At 41.0% G+C, this 20964-nt stretch overlaps 2 protein-coding genes across 2 annotated transcripts; both read left to right on the top strand.

Annotated features, from left to right (window-relative positions):
- Window positions 1–3: 3 nt before the first annotated feature.
- On the top strand, window positions 4–14443 carry slc17a7a (solute carrier family 17 member 7a). The gene is made up of 13 exons (XM_042213160.1): window positions 4–172; window positions 6633–6885; window positions 7653–7771; window positions 7968–8082; window positions 8172–8259; window positions 8473–8559; window positions 8761–8903; window positions 9000–9149; window positions 9345–9477; window positions 10190–10300; window positions 11643–11770; window positions 11895–11964; window positions 12048–14443. Exons 1-13 carry the CDS (start codon window positions 111–113, stop codon window positions 12344–12346), a joined length of 1758 nt encoding a protein of 585 aa, XP_042069094.1. The 5' UTR covers window positions 4–110; the 3' UTR covers window positions 12347–14443.
- Window positions 14444–16415: 1972 nt separating this feature from the next.
- Window positions 16416–20504, top strand: zgc:55558. The gene is made up of 5 exons (XM_005945232.3): window positions 16416–16733; window positions 16931–17043; window positions 18106–18284; window positions 18783–18942; window positions 19039–20504. The coding sequence occupies exons 2-5, from the start codon at window positions 16933–16935 to the stop codon at window positions 19150–19152; spliced, it is 564 nt and encodes a 187-aa protein (XP_005945294.1). The 5' UTR covers window positions 16416–16733; window positions 16931–16932; the 3' UTR covers window positions 19153–20504.
- The last annotated feature ends 460 nt before the right edge of the window (window positions 20505–20964 follow it).

A 20964-nucleotide genomic window follows, 5' to 3' on the forward strand; every position in this document is an offset into this window, starting at 1 on the left:
CTCGATAGAGAGAGAGCGAGAGAGAGAGAGAGAGAGCGAGACGCGCGCTCGGGCAGGACAGGAGGGCGCACGGGACATCAGCACACCGGCCGGGTCAAGGAGCTGCAAAGATGGAGATCCGACCAGACAGGTTTAAGGCGGTCGCGGGCAAAACTTTGGGGAAAATTCACAGGTACACTGATATTTCAAATGTTCTCAACTCACCCCGGATTTGTGCGCGTTTTTACGCCTTTTTTCTTGCAACACATATCAGTGCTGTTGGTGGCGGTGCTGTTGGTGCATCCGTCATCTCTCTCTCCTCCAAGCAGTAATTTTTAACACTTAAAAAGTTGGTTCTTTTTTTATTTTAATTGTAGAGGAATGTGTTGGGTTTAACCCTTCACAAAAAATAGCGACAGAAGTCCGCGTTTGCGCAGTAGGGAGTTTTGATTGTCACAAGTGAGAGAAGAAGTGTTTTATAATGGATGAAATCCATAATATTTTGAATAATTTGGTTTATTAGGAGGAAAAAACATGACACACTGTCGTCGCTGTAACAGAAGCCCATAACGGGTACTCCATAGTGTTACAGAAGTTATCAGTGAGAGAAAAAGAGTGTTTGTTCTTTCTTTGTGGTTTGATGCATTTATGCTTTTTTTATTGTTTGCGCTTTTGTTCGATGTTGTGAGGCTCAAAGTGGTGTTGGAGAGAAGAAGAAAGTCTGGTTACATAATGTTTCCGTGCGTTATTGGCACGACCAGGCTGAATGAAAGCGCTGGCCAGATAAAACCGGAAAGTTTAAATCTTTAGTTTCCCGGTATAAATTACATTTCTTGCGCTCCAAATTGTTTTTGCCGTATTTTTTTTTCTCTTTTAAATAATGTGACTTAAAAAGGATTTGCAGTTTTTTGTTTGTTTGATCGTCTTAAAGCGAAAGAAGGATTTCATTTTAATTGTTATGAAAACGTGTTTTGGATTATACTAAATGAATGAAATGAATAGAAACGACTGAAATACGGTGTGAATTTCTAAAGTTTTTTAATATTTCAGGCTGAGTTTTGAGTGACAGACGTATAAACTGTTATTTTAATAATCACCTGCGTGATAAAACACACAAAACCTTGTGGACACGTTTCCTTGAAACTGTGTTTTTCCACATCTATTTTTTTCCTACCTGACAATACAAACCAAATGATTATTGGTTGTTGCCATCAATTAAGAAAATTATATGTAGTTAATTGAGACTGAAAACAATTGTTAGTTGCACCAATAAATAAGAAAGGTCGATATAAAAAAGACAACTATGTCACTGCTGCAGCCTGTATGGTACATAGTTTATGTCTTTGGAGGTGCATGCAGGTACTTATTTTAAAAAAAGAAAAGAAAGCTTCATAATCCTCTCTGATTATGAACATTTCAAAGTGCTGCATATGTGTAAATAAAGTACACATGAGTGTAAAAGTTGCTACACAGATTGATGTACTGATAATATTTCAGTTTAAAAATAAATAAATAAAAAAAGGCAGATTAAAGACAATCATAGAACCTCATGCAATAACCATTGCTTTAAGCTTTGGCTCTCCCAGGATTTGAGGTAGCAACCAAACGTATAAATCCTGTCCTGAAATAGCCTGTTTTTGCAGTCCAGCTGTCGAGCCATGCAAATCCCTAAACTCTCCCCTCCCACTCATTCCATCCCATGCAAGCCATGTCACTTCCTCCAGCCACTGCCTCCTCCTCCTTCTTCCTCATCCTCCATCCATTGAGACACCAGCAGCTTTCAGCCTACTGGGGTCTCTTAAATCAACACACACATGCCTGTCTCGTTTCTCTCTTACTGTTCCACACATGCGCATCATCACCACAGCTGATTCCATGAGAGATGTGATGTGTTGGATTGGATTCAGGTTGACTTTAGTGGGCGTTTCCTCAGCTTAGCGTGACCTCGTGGTTTTATGCGGTTGCATGTGTCAAGTGCAGCCAAAGAATAAGAGAGCAGTGTGTTATGGTTTTGTGTATGCATGTGTGTATATAAAGCTGTATATGTGTGAATGCGTGGTGAAACTTGGGCATCCCTGCACTGTGTAAGCAGACGAGTGTGTCTGCGTGCAATCTCACCACCTCACAGACAAAACCATGATCCCTCCTGATGAAAGCAGCCAGGAGTTCATCTATTATTTAAACATTTTCTCCATCAGAATGCATCTCCTGTTTCTATATTAAACTCCACTAGGTAAGCACAAACTTCAGCGCTGTAAGGTCACTCCACATCTCTGCTTACATTATTTGCTCTTTTATAACATTTCCAGATGGATCCCCCAAATCTGGCTATTCTCACAGCTCTGCATGAAATATAATCACACAACTGCTTCTTGGTTTTAATTTGGGTTGTGTGCAAAAGTTACTAATAGTACCCCAAAGACGCTATCATAAAAATGCCTCGCTTCGATTTATTAAAAGACTTTTAAATGCATCTGCAGGATTGCTTGGCTACACAATGAGAGGCTGTGCTGTACTACATGTGAGGCAATACAGAATATGACAGGTAATCCATTTTTAATCCATCTTACTTGCAGTGGAGTGCATTTTTCAGCTACTACAGTTCAGTGTCATTGCAGAAGTGCTCTGAATAAAATTTTCAAATAACGGTGAAGCGAAAAAATAATTATTTGATATGTTTGCTTGTGGTGAAGCACAGGGAGGAAAGCATGCCATCATTTAATCCCAGCATTTAGCATTAGTTTTTGTATCATATGTAGGATGTCTTTGTCATGGATTTCCTGTTAGTCTTGATAAAGCTATGTCTAAGGAAAAAAGCAGGTTCAAGCTTGAACACAAAAGGCAAAATCTTACAAGACACCAAGTCCACATTTGAGACACTTCTGTGTTTCCTATTCTTATCTTTTATCCGTTCATCTGTCTCTGTTGTTTTGTGTGGAACATGGGCACAGGTTTGTGAAACAGTCTTCACAGATGACCAGAGATTCATCTACAATAGCTGTGCCACTTTGGAGAGTCAGCTGCAACGACTCAGCATGCCTGGTTTTTGGCAGCGATGCTGTCCATGCTGTCGATTTCAGCATTTAGTGTCTGCTTCACTTGTTCAGTTTGTGAGGAAATATTTTAATGTAAGCTAACACGTGGTTCGATTATCATATTACGACCCCGTGCAGCTCATTGTTGAAGTGTTGTTCTCTGGTGAATGTAGCGAGAAGTGTTGTGTGTGTGGAGACAGCACTCATACTGCGATTGAGTTATACTGTGTGAGTATTTAGATAATACGTCTATGAAGGTCACACGTGTAACTGTTAAACGTGTGTGTCTGTGTGTGTGTGTGTGTGTCAGCAAGAGAGAGAGAGAAAAAAGTGGTGTGACAGGATGGGGAGGAGGGTGTCTCCCTGGGTGACACAGTCCCACCGAGACCCAATCTGTTCACTTCAGGGAGAGCGAGAGGCTCGCAAAGGATGGGAGAGGAGGGGGACAACAACAAAATCACTATTAAAACTACAAAGTGCTCGGAGAAAAAGTAAAAATCTAATCTTTAAGCTACTTGGCGTGCTCCAAAATGCTGAAATGAGACAAAAAAAAAGAAGAAAAAGAAAAGAAAAGGAATAAAATCAAGAATCAATTTAAGCTCACAAATATGGAGAAATAATGACCAGGGTGTCTGGTGTTATATAATATTTTTACTCCCTCGCTGTCTCACTCTCAGTCTCGATCATCCTCATATGAGAGGATTACACCGAATACTCTGTGAATTGGTGATTTTAATACAGAGTCTAATAAAGGCCCCGAGTCACCTGAGAGTCGCTGTGATTTTATCAAAGCTGACAGAATATTACAGAATCAAAGTGTGCTTACAAACACTCACAGTTTAGCAACAACTGTTTTATTTTTTTATTGTTTTAAGGAGTTTCATATAACATACTTTTAATATATAATCAAATTTGTGTAACACCTTACACCAGTTAAACTCAGGAGGTATTGAAGTCTTCACGCTGGGGTTAAACAGGTTTTAGGACTTTGCTTCTTTTGTCTAGGTGAAAATCACGAGCTCGGTTTGAAGCGTGTGCCTCCACTGAGCCTGCTACTATTGTAATTATGATATTTCAGAGAGCCCCAGGTCGCAGGACTCCTGCCTGCTCATGCTCGCTTGCTCATTAATTGTTGACAGCTGAGACCAATCAGCTCCATCAGATGAGTGGAAGCAAGCAGTATTGTGAACCTGTGTCTCTTCTTCAACACAGAGCTGGTAAATTTTACCAGTCAGCATGTTAAGAAGTAAGAAGTTTGTGTATAAGAATCTTTTAAGTCTTTGCTTCTAAGCTGGAAATTCCCTCGCTTCAGCTTTGTACACGAACACAGGGGGTGAGGCTGCCTTTTAGTGGAAAGCATCTGTAATTAACGACCATTTTTTGCTGTGGGGTAGCCTCGTTAGCTCTTAGCATATGGGCAGGTGTCAAGCTGCAATCTGTCTTGAGGTTTAATGAGGATTCTCCTGCAGCCTTCACCAACTATGAGGGAGGAGCTCCACGCGGGGGGACAAGTCAGCACATTTGTTTAGCGGCAGGAGCGTGAACAACTGATTCAACAAATTTATGTGCACGACTTTGCTTCTGTCGTGCGTCGCCCTTTTCAATGCTTCCAGGATTTGGTTGCAGTTTTTTACTTTCTTGTATTTGATCCACTGGGAAACACATTGCAAATCACGTCCTTAGGTCAGGACGCTTTGTGTGAAAGATCAGCAATGAACACATGATGGTCCCATTTCCAAGTCAGTCAGATGGGCCATTCTATAAAAATGTAGACCATTAACTAACAGGCGAGGAACAACCTGAAATTTTGCAGCTTGACGCAAAAGCTGAAAAAGGCTTTCTGAGTTACAGAAGGACTAAAAAACATGACCAGCATGAACTCAACAGCGTGCCGTGATAGAGGGAGAAACGTGCTGAATCGTGCCCAGCAGAGTCAGTCTGTCCATCCATATTCATTTCCGGAAGTAAATCATTTTTGTAATCCTAATCTTAGTGTAGTGACAGATTAAGAGGGAGGGAGGGAGATGGGATGCAGCCTCTCTAATCTCTCACAAATTCCAAAAATGTTGCTTTCCATTGTGTTTTCTGTTATCTACTGAAGAGTAGAATATTTCTTTATGTAGGCAGTTTTAATTATACTCGTAATTGCACTGACCTGTCTTCTTGTCTTGCGTTTTAGTTTGTTTTTGACAGATTGCATGGATGCATATCGAGATTATACAGAGTGTGCTGTGTGCAAAAGGGGGAGGGAGTGGAATTCACACGCATAACTAAAAGAAATATAATGACAGCGGTGGATGACAGACGGATAAATGGTGGCAGATTGTGGTGTAAAAGCTGGAGTAAATAATTTATCTAAAAAAAAAAAAGGTCAATAATTAATCAGCATCAGAGGCTGACTTGTCTCGACTTTGCACACTTGCTTTCTAACCTTGTTTAAGCCCCGACCTCCAATGAAACGCTATCTTTAAAACACAACCATCGTCACCTCGCCAGCCTGACCCCCGTGTTGATTGTGCTTTTTTCTGTGCACGATTCTCCAGCTCACTGGCTAACTGGATCACCTCAATGGAAAGTGGGTGGCGGACACATGATTCGCTCTGCTGCGAACTCAAATTTAACAGACAGTGAACACTGATATATACATTCACTGAAAAAATGGTGACACTTTGTCTAATGTATATCTGTAGGTGTTGTTTACTTAAATCTGATGGAAGTGTGTGTGTTTTTGTTGTGAGTATGAAGGTTGTAATACACAGATGGCTGCTCTCTGACTTCTCTGTATGACTTCTGTTGAGGGGATGCTCGACATGTTGTTTTACAAAAATGGTCACACAAACTGAACAATAGCCTGGAAAACAAGCAGATCACCTCACATGGGCTAAAACCGTGGGATTTTAAGCGGTTAAAAAACAAGCAAACACATTTTAGACACTTGCACCCCTGTCTTTGCAGCTCGGTAAAGTGTAACTCCTGATTTTCTACAAAAGTTCCTTTTGTAGTTTTAAACATAATGCTAATTTGTTAAGCAGATTCGGCTGAATGATGTCATAAAAAATGAAGGCATTTAGTGGTGAGGACACTATCAGAGTGAGAGGACCAGTAGGTTCCTTGGATCCTGAAGCAGAGACGACGCGGCTGTCGTAGCTCCTCGGCTTGTGACAGCTGCTTCCACACACTGGGACGTGCTGAGTCAGGCGTGACCCCGGTGTGGAGCATGATGTCAGCCTGGAGGAGTGCGTTTGTAGGAGGAAAAAGAGAGAGAGAGAGTGCAAAATCTTTGCCGTTTAAAACATGCATGAAGAAAAGATGCAAACTCTTTGTCACAGGCTCAAAATAATCTGGTAACTCCAGGTGATGTCAGCATGGAAGCTGGAGACTGAACCTTTCATAGCTCCTTTCTAAAGGAAGCTCACACTTTTGTGTTCCTGCTTTTTTTTTTTTTTTTGCAGTTTTACTTTGATTTGTTAGATCAGATCATCTGTGAGGCTAGGTGTAAAGATCACCGTGGCATCAATTTCATTGCAGCACATTATAATACACAGAATTTTGTCTTTTGCACCATTTTGTTTACTTTTACCCCAAAAGCCTAACACATGTTCTGCTGTCTCCCATCAGGCTGATTGAGAAACGGCAGCCAAATGGAGAAACTATTGAGCTGTCGGCGGAGGGTCGTCCTGAGCTGGTGGAGGAGAAGGAGCTGCCTGTGGTGGACTGCACCTGCTTCGGCCTGCCCCGGCGGTACATCATCGCCATCCTGTCTGGCCTGGGCTTCTGCATCTCCTTTGGCATCAGGTGCAACCTAGGTGTGGCCATTGTAAGCATGGTCAATGATCATACTGTCTACAAAGGCAACAAGGAAGTACTTGTGGTGAGTAGCAGAAGAGAAATTAAAACTTCTGTGCCTTTATTGACCTACTTTATGAATTTGATATTAAGCCACATCTGCAATAATTGTGTTGGAACACAGGTAACATGCAGTATTTTCACAGTACCAATGAAAGTTACTGTCTTAAGTCTTTTTCTGTGGGATCACTTTAAATCTTCATTGGACTATATCTAATGGTTTATATTAATCACAGTATGCAGTGTGTTGTATTGAGGCTATCCCTTTTACAATGTTGTTGGTTGGAGAAGAATAAAATGTTGTAATTATGTAACTTTTTAAATGACTTGATAAGTCATAATAAGTAGTGTCATGTATTAGAGTATTAGACTATTCTAGGACCTGGGGACTAAAGCTGAAAAGTTCTATAAAGGCGTTTTGATGTTGCCATCATCTTAACTGCTGATAAACAAACTTTACTTTGTGTAGTGATATCAAATTTTCTAAAGTCCTGCAGTCTAGGCCAGCTCTGTGCCAGCTTGCCTTGGCTGTGGTTCACGAGTTAAAACAGTTCATCCACCAATCGAAATGTTGTTAGTCGATTCCCCAGCTACTCAGGTCTGCACGTCGAAATATCCTTGAGCAAGATACTGAACCATTGGTTCTATTTAATGTATTTAGCAGGGACATCCAACTCGTGGGCTTTGTGGTTGGGGATGATGAACCAGAGTTGCCCTTGACCTTAAGTTTTCAAGGTAATCTCCTCTGTTGTGAAGTGAGCTAAAGTCATATAATTTTTTTCTTCTCTCCAGGCTGCACAGTTCACCTGGGATCCAGAGACAGTGGGGATGATTCATGGCTCCTTCTTCTGGGGCTACATCGTCACACAAATCCCGGGTGGCTTTATATGTCAAAAATTTGCAGCAAACAGGTTAATATCTCCACATTTATGGTGTCAGATCTGGTTGAATTTGCATACATGCTAGGTGTGGAAAAAAGAATAATTTGAATCAGAACAGTAAGAGGCAAAGCAGCTGAACCAGCATTCATAGAAAATGCCAGTATTGGGATGTATTGGGATTTTTTCATGTTCTGATGCCAGTGTTACTGTCCTTTGTGTTTTTAAGAGTTTTCGGCTTTGCCATCGTGGCCACATCGACGCTCAACATGCTGATTCCATCTGCCGCTCGCTGCCATTACAGCTGCGTCATACTTGTCAGGATATGCCAGGGCCTTGTAGAGGTAAATATGAGTTTTTGTCCACATCTGGACTCTGTGTAGGACTATTCCCACATGCACAGGTGTTTCCCTGACCGTATTCTATCCTTTAGGGCGTATCATACCCAGCCTGTCATGGGATCTGGGCCAAGTGGGCACCTCCTCTTGAGCGAAGTCGATTAGCCACGACAGCTTTTTGTGGTAATGTCAGCTTCCTGTCACCTCACAGATCAGTATCTACAATGTCTGCACAGGTTCTGTGGATTTGAAGACACGTTTGTGATGAAACTGCTAGAAGTTCATCTAACGTTTAAGAGTTTAAAAAGACTATGATGGATCTAAAACATGTTGAGTGCAAGAAAGAAAGATATAAACAGGGTTTGTGCCTTCTTTGTGTGTGTGTTGTCTTAACAGGATCCTATGCTGGGGCAGTGGTGGCCATGCCTTTAGCTGGGATACTGGTGCAATACACTGGGTGGCCTTCTGTATTTTATGTCTATGGTTAGTACCCTCATCCACAAATATGTGTTATGTTACTTTTATTACTATCTTTCTCACCAAGACTGCTCATGCAAATTTCCCTAAATGTCCACTATTTGATTCTCTTTAAATTTCCACAACTCCTTTTCATTCTCGTTCTCTCTTAAATGTTCCCTTTGTCTCCTATGTCTGTGTCTTTCTTTCTCTCTCTCCCTCTCCCAGGCAGCTTTGGGATATTCTGGTATTTGTTTTGGATTCTGGTGTCATACGAGAGTCCTGCAGCCCATCCCACCATCTCACCAGAGGAGAGGAAATACATTGAAGATGCGATCGGAGAGTCTGCATCATTTCTCAATCCCCTTCAAGTACGTGTATTTAGACCCATGCACTTGGCTGAGTCTGCAGTTCTTAATTGGTGGAATTGGTGCATATCATTAATATCTTATTACTTTTTGTGGTAGAAATTTAAAACCCCGTGGAAACACTTCTTCACCTCCATGCCAGTCTATGCCATTATTGTGGCCAACTTCTGCAGGAGCTGGACCTTCTACCTGCTGCTCATCAGCCAGCCGGCCTACTTTGAAGAAGTCTTTGGCTTTGAGATCAGCAAGGTGAGTTAGCATGGCATTCAAGCTGTAGGGTTAAAGCAAGTAAAACTGTAATTTTCCCACTTGGTCAGGACAAATTTGAACATCTCATCATCCTCCCTTTCATTTCCCCCCCCCCCCCCCCCCCCCCAAAACACTTATTTTTGCCTTTTCACGCACATGTACACACTGTCTACCTCTCCTATACATGACTTTCAGGTGGGCATAGTGTCAGCTTTGCCCCATCTGGTGATGACAATCATTGTGCCTATTGGGGGCCAGTTGGCTGACTACTTGAGAACCCACAACCTGATGTCCACCACCAACGTCAGGAAGCTCATGAACTGTGGAGGTGAGGCTATCAAACATAAGAGCATGGCTTATGGTTTATGAGCAGAAACTAAATAACTGTATACAGCTCTGGTGAACCGTCTTAGTTGGCCAACAGAGCCTATTAAATGTGTATGAGGGTACCATAATTCTCTGACTCTACAATTATCATCTGACACTCCTCCCAGAGCACCGAGGTCTACGAACCAACTGCTCTTAAATATCTTTAGACCGTGGCTCAGAAAACTGACAAATTATTATTTCACTAAAACTTCATCCTATTATCAGCTGGAAATTATAATAGCATTTCATTTTTGCTGCAGAAATGGCTGCAAAAAGTTAAACAATTCTTTCAGTACTTTCTGACACATCACAGTGATTAAAGCTAAATTAGAAGCATTGCAAACATAAATAAATAAATAAATGTGTAAAGATGAACTTATTAATGATGCTGTAGTTCTCCTAAAATTAAACATATGAAACTATGCTGTCAGTTGTGGGGCATTTAGCAGCTTGTAGTTAGAATATTTAAAGTGCAGTAGCTGCCAGCATTAGAAGCAAATTAATATTTCAGCACAACTTAAAGGTCAAATCAGCGTGTGCATAAACACGTGTACAGCTTCAAACACTGAAAATCACGGCATATCGGCACTGCCTTGACCGTAACAACAGGGTTTGTTATTAGTGTTCGTAATTCCTTTGTGTTGATGTGGATTTCTTTGGAATTTCCACAGGTTTTGGGATGGAAGCCACCCTCCTGCTGGTGGTGGGCTACTCTCACACAAAGGGTATTGCCATCTCCTTCTTGGTCCTGGCGGTGGGATTCAGTGGATTTGCTATCTCAGGTAATCTATGTTCTAAACATGTAAGGTGAAAACCTGACTTGTCGTGTTACTGTTGCTACATGAAGGTGATAGTAAGGTTTAATGAGAGACAATGGAATTTTAAGTATTGCTTTAAATGTGAGCAGGACAGCGGTAAATCAAGTGTTTTGGATAGTTATAAGTGAGGAGGAGACTGGAAAGCAGGGACAAAGAGAACAGGGCAGACACACTGCAACGGACCAAGGGTCAGAATCGAGCCCAGGCCTCGTGGGGTGTGTTAACCTGCTCAACTACTGAGCTAAACTGGTTCCTGTTAAAGTTTTAACTTAAAAGTATGAAAAGGACACATTTTCTAGATTCTGTTGACATGTGTTGCCCTACTTACATTTTCCCAAATGTTTCCAACAATATTTAAAAACAAAGAAATCTGCACAATGGTTTATTTAATTTTGTTGTGTGTCATCTCCCCTTTACTCATCCCAGCCATTGTTTTATAGTCACAGCACCTGGGAACTTTGCAGTCATAGAGTCAACCACGAGCTCCTCTGTATAACAAAGTATACAGAGTGAAATTTGGGGCCATCTGTTTGATAGATGAAGCTTGGCTAAAATTGTGTCATGCAACAGGACAATGAACAGAAAATCTGCAACAGAATGGCTGAAAAATAAAGAAAGAAATGATCTTGAATGGTTCAGTCAAAGTCCACGCCTCAACCTGAAAGCATTGCTGTGGTGAGACATTAGGAGAGGTGTGTATGAATCAGTTGATGCGAATCACAATTAACTTTGTAAAGTTATAAAGAACAGTTGGGCCAAAATTCCTCCACATTGATGTGAGAGACTGATGAAGTCATAAGAAAATTGTTATTTCAGGTTATTGCTTCTGAAGGTTTTCACAGTATTATAAAATCCTGTTAAAAATGACTGTAAATGAATTTGCCATATTAGTTAGCTAGGTTAAGTTTGTTTAATGGTAATTTACCAATCAAAATTAATGAGTTTTGACAGTTTGATTACAATAAAGCTACATAATGAGAATAAAACTTGACATTGATAGGACTTTAAAATGGGACCTAATTTGCAAACATGAGTCTGTCAGTCAGCTGTAGTGTTTTCATTGGCAGCATAGACTGTATATCAAAGATGGACATGGCATCCCCAGTTGGTTTGTGGATGACAAGCTGTGCCCGCTACTACCTGGATATGGCTTTATATTTCACACACAGACAGATATTAGATCATTATCTTATAAAACTGTTTGAAGTGAACGTCGTTAAGACAAAAATGTGTTTTTAAAAAATGATATCATTTTTTCTATCCCCTAAGTGTAAAAATCATTCTGTGTTTTTGCTCTTTCACTCAGGGTTTAATGTCAATCACTTGGATATCGCGCCTCGATATGCCAGCATACTGATGGGCATTTCGAACGGAGTGGGAACGTTATCTGGAATGGTGTGTCCTCTCATAGTTGGTGCCATGACCAAACACAAGGTGACTCTTTCACGTGTATCAACAAAGCTGAGCATAAAGCTCAAGATGTTTAATGAGTAAAGACACACCAGGGAGACTTGTTCTTGCTCTTTCTTGTGCTAAAATACCTTTTGAATCATTTCAGACGCGTGAGGAGTGGCAGTACGTCTTCCTTATAGCCTCACTTGTTCATTATGGAGGAGTGGTTTTCTATGGTAGGACTTTGGCTCTACAGTGTTTTGCAACGCATCTCTAAAATATCGCAGTTTCATTGCTGATCTGTTTTCTTCTTCACTAGGACTCTTTGCATCAGGAGAAAAGCAGCCTTGGGCAGACATAGAGGACACAAGTGAGGAGAAGTGCGGTATAATCGACGAGGATGAACTGGCCAATGAAACAGAAGAGATGTACCGTGGAGGGGGGCAGTACGGAGCCATAAGCCAATCGGGGGCTGGTTTCAACGGTGGAGGAGGAGGAGGAGGAGCAGGGTCAGGGTCAGGATGGGTGACAGACTGGGATAAGTCTGAGGAGTATGTGCAGCCGCCCGGATATAACTCCTACATGTACGGGGGAGAAATAGAGAAGGAGCTCACATAGAAGACTGACGTGACACAAGTTTTAAAAAATAATAATAACAAGATAAAAAAAAATGAAAGAGGAAGGGTGTTTCTGGAGAACGACTGCAAGAGAGTCACTGAACAGACTTGCTGTGTGCTTCTTAAAATTTATAACAGCGCATATCAAAAGAGTGGATCAGATTCATTCCACTGTAGGTGTGTGTGTTTGTGTGTGTGTGAGAGAGAGAGAGAGAGAGAGAGACAGTGTGCGTGTGCAAGCATGTGCATGCAGAGTGCTAAATTTACACAAAAAAACCTGTTTTCATTTTCATCAGAACTCATCTTACATCCTGATCCTGATGCTCATTGTGATTGGTCAGGAGTTCTGTATCCGCAACTAGGAGATCCTGTGTGTGTGTGTGTGTGTGTGTGTGTGTGTGTGTGTGTGTGTGTGTGTGTGTTGTGTGTGTGTGTGTGTGTGTGTGAGAGAGAGAGAGAGAGAGAGAGAGAGAGAGAGAGAGAGAGACAGAAAGAGCGAGAGAGTTGTGGGTCTGTATAGCAACTTGCTGAAGCCACTGGGATTGTGTTGTTTTTAATTTTTTATGTGTGAGTCATGCATTTACTTTTATTTTGCTGGGAAAGCACCTTCAGAGCCTCAGTTTTAAAAACCTCACACTTCTATTCAATGCAGAATTCATCACCAAATCCAAGCTCTCAAAGCTCCCAGATAAACTAAACAGACGCCACCAGCCACAACGCCACGACGCCACTGAGTTTAACTTTCAAACTTCCTAATCAAAGTGAAAAGAAAAAAGGTGCTTAGGTGTTGTAAAGTCGTACGTAGATGAGTGTAAAGCTGTAAAACTTCCCTTCACCTGTGTGCTTGACTTTGCCGCCTACAGTTTCTCACTGCATCTCATGTCCAGCCACGCTTACAGGTCACAGTCGCCAGTAATCATCTGACAATTCCCACTTTCTATTCAGTGTGTATAGTCTCCCTCAGCTTGGTACATATTTATAACACTCCCAGGCCTCGCAGCACTTTCTGTTTATGCCTTTTCTTTTTTCTCTGGCAGCCTCTCCCTCCATTTTTCCTCCTTGTCTTATCCTTCTCTCAACATCAGTTGTGTTTGTGCGGGTAAATCCAAGCTTTTCAGATCGACTGTGTGTGTCTGTGTGTGTGTGACAGCAAATGTGCTGTTGTGTTGGGTGCAGGTGCTGAAAAGTTGTGCAGTGAGCATATTTAATGGACACGGTGGTGCAGTACTGTGCCAGCCCTCATCTTTTCCCTTTTACACACAAACACACACAGGGGGGCTAATTTCATGCGAGTGCACAGTGAATCGTGCAGACAGAGTTTGATAGGCGAACATTATTAGAGAATGTGTGAAGTTCAGCTTCACTTATATCTTGTAATAGTAGAGAACCTCAGCTTCCTGCCTGTCAAGCGCACTGGCAGCTGGGAAATGGAGTACAGTCACATACGAGCGAGGTAATCTGCAATAGTACTGGACTTGTGTACACACAGACACACACACACGCACACACACCACTCCTGCATCTGTTCGTGCTGACAGACAGTACATCTGTTAGTGGTACTCAGTGGGTCACGTTTGCGAGATAAAACTGCAGTGCTGGACTGTTTAAAAAGGACGTGTTTGATTCACTTGGGGGTTTAGTTTTTAAATGTGTTGATGTGTCGAATAATTACAAGAAAAAAAGTGCAAAAGGTCAGTTGCCATTTTTTGAGTGAAAAGTCTTAAAGACGTGAATGATGATAACTGTGAACAAGTTCATTTTGTGCGTGTTGTATCAGTGTATCTTTGATCTGCTTTTTTCTTCTTTGTCTCAGTTTATGGCTGCTCCAATGTTTTCCTTCCCATCCTCAATGAAATGTGTGGTTATCTGGTGGGATTTGGTGTAAAAAAAATAAATAAATAAAAAGACAAGAAAAGATCTGTATTTAAAAATGCAAATATATGGAAAATATTTTATGTAAAAAAGTGTACATGTGAGATAACCTTGTGTATAATAAAATTCAAGCAATTTAAGATGATGTCACTATTTCAGTGCAATTGTGTCATCGGGATTTTATCACCTATAACATGATGACGCATTAAAATGGTGTTGGTTTTCAGATTGTCGGTGCTTTGTCTTTCACTCTCTCTCTCTCTCTTTCTCTCGGAACAGATGGATGCAGGATTATCGCTGTGATTTTAGGCAAAGATTAGATAGGACAGCAGATGCACTCAGTGGGAGAGTGAGGGGGAAACGTGGACGTCACAGACAAGGGAAGTGAGCATGATGGATCAGGCAGGGCCTGTCCACGCCTGTTTGTATGTGCGGTGCCGCTTCCTCTAAAGCGCTTGTGAATAAAAAAAAAATCAACGATTCTCCGCATTTATTTTTGCTCTATTGAAAGAATTGAGTTCTGCATTTTTTATTCTTACAATCATAAAATCATTCTGTTTCCAACGGAGCTGAAACAATCTCCCCAAGCGATTTTCATCGTCATCTTTTAATAATTAAAAATCCACTCAGTCAGCGCCTTTATTAACGGTTCAGTTGGTTCTTTATTTTGAAAAGAATTTACCGGAAGTATTGCCTACATTGACATAACTCAAGGGTTTAAAAGTTGCTTTGAACACTAGAGGGCAGTAAAGATTCGTGATTTTTAATAATCAGGTCCAAAATTCTACAACCCTGACTCCAAAACAAAGGTTCGGACTCTGTGTAAAATGTAAATGAAAAGTGAATGCAATGATTTGGAAATCTTATTTAAAAAAAATCTCATGTACCATTTTAACAAACACAATAGGGCAATTTTGAATGTAGAATTTGAAAAAAGGTTGGGACAGGGCCATGTTTACCACCTCTTTTTTTAACAACAATCGATAAACATCTGGAAACTGAAAGATCCGCTGCTAGACTTCCAGATGAGGAATGATGTCCCATTCTTGTTTAAAATAAAATTCTAGCTATGCAACAGACTTGGATCTTCTTTGTTGTATTTCTTGTTTAATGCTCCTGATGTTTTCAGCTGATCTGAACAGCACACAGACCAGTTCAACACCCATACTCTTCTACTAGGAACCCATGCTGCTGAAATCGATGCAGTGCGCGGTTTAGCATTGTTTTGCTGAAACATACATCCCTTAAAAGAATATCATCTGGATGTTGCTGTGAAGCCTGCCTTTCAGCACTGATGATGCCTTTCTAGATGTGTAATTCCACAGGATTTACAATGTTACTCCATACTATTGGAGGTCCTTCTCCTCTTTAGTCTGAGAAGCAAATGTTTTCCACAAAGAATTTCACTTTCAGTGGCTTCTTCTTTGCTTTAAATTGCATTTTTGGATGCCAACTGTGTTCAAAGACAATGGTTTCTGTACGTGTTTCTGGGTCCATGCAGTTAAAATCTAAGTGTTCCTAAAGAAAGGTATTGCAAGAAGTAAAGCGCTTTAAAGGCAAGTAAAAGAATATGTGTCTCTATCCCACTTGATGATTTGTTGAGTGGGCCGTGCAGTTCTTGTGTCTGTAACTCTCCCTATAAACCTAAAATTAAAAGTTTTTATCCAGGTTGAACTGCAACAGGTCTGAGACATCCAAAGGTCATTTGGGAGACATAAAAATACTATTCCCATATTACTATTATTTTATTTCATTTATGTTGCTGTTTTTAACTATGGTTTTTAACTATGGTTTTTAACGAATTTTATTAATATAATAATTACATAGTTGTTGTGCATTAACTAATTTGCCGTTGCAGTTCCTCAATATGGCCACAAGGGGGCAATGACCACACATGTAGTATATAGTGCCGAGTTAAATATCGTAACACTTCCCGTAATCACTTTGAGCATTTACAAAGCTGCTGTTTGCTTCAAACTTGTTTTTTAGACGTATAACATCGTATTGTTCGGTATTCAAATTAAATTTAGTTCTCTTTGTGAGCATTTCGAGGAAGATTGCCTTTTAAATGCCACGCCCGTTTTAAGCCGTACCTTTTTATAATTGGACCGCAGCAACTCTGGGCGAGGTCACGAACCAGTTCCCTGCTGTGATTGGACAGTTAAGATGTCCGTCTTCATGCTGTGGTCTCATAGGCTGCTTCACCCGGGGATTAACGTAAAGAAAAAACGCTCTACTTCCAATGAACGACAATGAAGAATAAGTAGGAACTCGAACGAATCTGGGATTTTAATTATTTAATAACATAAATTCTGAATTTTACTAGTAGCTCAACAGTTTTACTTCAATCTTTTTTGGACGCGCGGGTCAGATAAGAAAGTTCTGGACACATCCTGAAGTGTTTCTACAAGTGTCTAAAACAAGGAAATCAGGCTAACGTTATGTAGCGAGCTAATCTCATTTATCTAGTCCAAAACTCCGTTTTCATTTTACGCCGTTATAACTTCTTCACAAAGGTAAGCCAAGCAGTTTATGTCTCCATTTGGTAATCATTTCAATCGACTCTACTTTGGCAAAAAAAAAAAAAAAAGAATTTAAACGTCTGCTGATAAATCTGGGTCAGTCAGTGTCTTCTTCGCCATGTCAGCTCAGTGAGGAAGGGGGCAAATTATTAGATGTCTTAATGGTCACCTGTTGGCTTCATCCTCTGCAGGTATGACCGAGTACAAACTTGTGGTGGTCGGGGCAGGAGGTGTGGGCAAGAGCGCTCTCACCATCCAGCTCATCCAGAACCACTTTGTGGATGAATACGATCCAACTATCGAGGTAAGTGACCAGCAGACGCAAAGTGCTGTAATACATATTCAATCTGGCGCTTAACTAGCATCCGTACTGCTCATTAGTGCTACAGATGTGTTATTAATCAGGTTTTTATTTTATCTATCAGAATTAGTCCGGTTTTAATGGTTGATATGTCCCGGTGTTGTTGGAAGAATTGCCGCTTGGAGCAGTTACAAGGATCCCGTGTTTATTTAATAAATTCTTTTCATTTCTGGCAAATGTTTGTCCATGAAACTGAGTATCCAACACAAGCAAAGTCCCAGTTTATGCCCTCAGAAGGAGCGTTTCTTTAAGTATCGCCATTGCATATTAAAAAGAATCAGATTAATGTAGATTTTAGTTTTACAATAGTGCAGTTACATCACAGGATTGCTATTCCTGCTGCACGACCGCGTAACAAATCTTTTAAAGTGTTTTTGTTTAACACTGAGCTGATTTTAACACAATTTAATTTCATGTTTTTCTGTTAAGAGATTCACAGTCTTTATATATTTTGTGTCTGCAAATGGTGTACGTCACCACGTGGACTGCTGCTGTCAGAGTCAGGCCAGAAACCTTGTTAAAACCTGCCCAAAACCTTCTAACACTGTAGTCCTCTGCCAAGGCAAGAGTTGAACTGGAGGTGCAGCTTTGTCAGCAAGACTGTGCATGAAACACCAAGATGAAGAGGTGCAGCATGGGGCAAGGGATGAGCAAATATCCGTTAAATTTCTGTGCAAATCCTCTTTCATTTAAAATTGTTAAACAGACCTTTTGCCTCAGCAGAGCTCATGCCCTCGGGATAACCTTCTAGTTTAAAGATGGCAATATTTGATAAAAATATAATCATCTTACCTGCAAATAACTGTCACGTTCTAAAATATCCCGTGTAAATAAACGTCAGCCTTCGTGCCAGTAAATGGTGCTATTCTATAATTGCTTATAAAATATTCACACTTGAGCACATTGATTTCAAAATCACCTAATCACCAAGATCTTGTTGCTACATGATGCAGCAGCGTGAGACTCAGGATGATGCATTCCAGCCTAACCCGTGCTGTCTTGCAGGACTCGTACAGAAAGCAGGTGGTGATTGATGGAGAGACATGCCTGCTGGACATCCTGGACACTGCAGGTCAGGAGGAGTACAGCGCCATGAGGGACCAGTATATGAGGACGGGAGAAGGCTTCCTCTGTGTGTTTGCCATCAACAACAGCAAGTCCTTTGAGGACGTTCACCTTTACAGGTAAAGGAAGTTTCGCGGGTTCACGCCAGCACAGACAGCTGGACAAAGAATTCAAACAGTAGTCTCCAAGTAGGACTAATTCCTTATTTCAGTCACACAGAGATTTAAGACAGCTGTGCATAGCTGTCTCAACTGTGCACATTTAGGCACTCAAAGGCTATTTCCTGTTTAGCGAGAACTGCACTCACTTGTCTACCAAATATCTGCAGATAAACTTAGTGTTTCTGCAATTTGTGTGGGGTCATTTGTAGATTTCGTAACTGTTCCAAAAATGTTTTGACTTGTAAATATAAAACGTTGCAAACAGGGAAGCCACAGATAAAAAGTGTAACACACACAGAACCCAGCGAGTGTTGCAACACCAACTAAATTATTCTGTCTGCAAATGATAAAACTAAAAAGACCACAGGTCTTCAGTCTGACCTGCTGAATAATATCGTCAGTCTGAACTGATCGACCAGCGTTTGCAACGTGCTCTGTCGCGTGTGTTCTCCTCAGAGAGCAGATCAATAGGGTGAAGGACAGTGACAGCGTCCCCATGGTGCTCGTGGGGAACAAGAGCGACCTCAGCACCCGCACAGTGAAGACGCAGCAGGCGCAGGAGCTGGCGAGGAGCTACGGCGTGCCGTTTGTAGAGACCTCTGCCAAAACCAGACAGGTAACGGTAACCTGTCGACAGCACTCATCAATCCATTCTTGTGTTCCTGAATAAAACCTCCTGAAACGTCGAATCGGCTTCTTCTCTATTTTGCAGGGTGTGGAGGAAGCTTTTTATTCTCTAGTACGGGAGATCAGAAGATACAAGGAGACCAACCGCAGCAACAAGAAGAGCAAGAAGAACACTCAGAGACGTTGCATGATACTATAGCAAACCACACACAGAGCCAGCATCACTTACAGCACTTGTTTCTTCCTCCCCTCATCCCCACAACTGCCCCTGCACCTTGGAGACATCGCACACACCTCCACACAAGGACGTAGACATGCGGGGAAAGAAAAAACATCAATTTTTATTGGTGTTAAAGTTTCCAGTTATAGTGTGTATTCACAAGGTTTGTTATTCATACATTCATGTGCAGTGTCAATTTAGCAGCGTTTGGGAAAGTGTACTTTTTAAATGTGGTTTTATTGGAGTTTAGTGGGTCATTTTTAGCTTCTGTTGACCATTTAGATGTCAGGAGTTCACGGTAATGCATCACTGCACTTTACACTGTCACATTTCCATTTGTTATTGTAGTGCTCAGCACATTTCCACTTTTTTTTTTATAAAATTTGCTGAATGGTCAGTGTTTGACTTCATGAGGAAACGGTTTAAGTGAGCTGGAGAGTTTGGAGGTTGTTTTATTTTTTTTCCTGTGAGACCACTTTACCATGGACACGTAGTTAGTCAAAACCTTTTCTAAAATCGTTCCCCTTGTGTGCATTTTTTAAAATACAAATAGGTTGGTGCAGCCTCTGGGGCTTGAAACACATCAGCATTATTTACTTTTGAATTAATTTTTTTCTAAAAGGAAAAAAAAATCTTGTAGGGTTTCCCCGTTAACAAACCTCAAAACTGTGTTTCAAACTCCCAGGTGCACTTTAGTCACTTCCTGTTGTGTGGTTAATGCAGATTTTAGAATTAGTGCTACTTTAAAAGCTACTCAGGAATACAGCGTCGAATCAGACGCTGATTTATAACAGAGAAAAATCAGACGATCTGATTCCTCTGCTCGTCATTTTTTTAAGGCCGTTATTGGTGTGAACATTCACACTTGACTCCAAAGTCCATTTTTAACAGTTATTTTGCCGGTGCTAGTGTTGTCAGGGGTTCATTACTGTGTCCAAACACTGTTTATGTGACACCAAACTCCACCACAGCATGTAGTTTATGAAAACAACGCTGTGGTACTACACAAAACATGTCGAGCACAGTAACACTCGTGAGGTGTGGTCATTTTTCTGTTGAACTACAAACATCCGACAATTTAAAAACCAGCATCTGTGTATTTACTAAAAACGACGTCACTGTTCAGTGAACTAACTTCAGGGGAGTTGCATCCTGCTAACAAGTCAATCCATCCATGTAGCATTTTTACTTTTTTAATTGTCTTAACCAGAGGGCTCTGACTGCCTAATGCATATATGATTATTATATGATCAAGGAGGTTAACTGAGTAAGACGTTGCAAATCTGTAATGCGCTCTGCTGTAAGAAACGAGTAAAAGTCTTCAGCTTTTACATGGTGTCTGTTTTGTTTATATAATTGTTACTTGCGGGCTTTTGAGAGGGAATAACTGATAGGCAACAGGTGCATGTACCTGAATTAGGATGCAGCTTATGATGTAAATTTCCAACGTTTAAGAGGGTTTTTTGCAGCCCTGCCTTGAGAAAGCGTCACCTGCACTTGCACAGGTGATCTTCAGACCAAGCCTCACAGAAGTTATCAGAATGATTTTTCACCAAACATTGTGTCAGCTCTCAAAAAAGGAAAAGAAAAAAGTAAAAAATTGTTTTACCTATCAGCGCTTTTGAACATGAAGTTGTACCAGCGGTTTCCCCAGACCTGCTTTGCTCTCCCGTTGCCGCTTGCAACTATATTTACGGGTTTTTCTTCTGAAGTGCAAAATCAGTGGGGAGGAAGGGCTGTGGTTTGAGGTTTGACTGAGACAAAGTGCTGAAGGTAATCAAGTTCCCCTTT

This window comes from Haplochromis burtoni, unplaced genomic scaffold (genome assembly GCF_018398535.1).
Source record: "Haplochromis burtoni strain Fernald_Lab_line unplaced genomic scaffold, NCSU_Asbu1 Contig_424, whole genome shotgun sequence".
Lineage (NCBI taxonomy): Eukaryota > Metazoa > Chordata > Actinopteri > Cichliformes > Cichlidae > Haplochromis > Haplochromis burtoni.

Bases quoted from the DNA above. Each gene is read 5' to 3' on its own strand.
- slc17a7a (XM_042213160.1), top strand. From the start codon at position 111: ATGGAGATCCGACCAGACAGGTTTAAGGCGGTCGCGGGCAAAACTTTG. The intron at 8,083-8,171 runs GTAAATATGAGT...TCTATCCTTTAG, and splicing joins TATGCCAGGGCCTTGTAGAG to GGCGTATCATACCCAGCCTG. The intron at 8,560-8,760 runs GTTAGTACCCTC...TCCCTCTCCCAG, and splicing joins TTCTGTATTTTATGTCTATG to GCAGCTTTGGGATATTCTGG.
- zgc:55558 (XM_005945232.3), top strand. From the start codon at position 16,933: ATGACCGAGTACAAACTTGTGGTGGTCGGGGCAGGAGGTGTGGGCAAG. The intron at 17,044-18,105 runs GTAAGTGACCAG...GCTGTCTTGCAG, and splicing joins AATACGATCCAACTATCGAG to GACTCGTACAGAAAGCAGGT. The intron at 18,943-19,038 runs GTAACGGTAACC...TCTATTTTGCAG, and splicing joins CCTCTGCCAAAACCAGACAG to GGTGTGGAGGAAGCTTTTTA.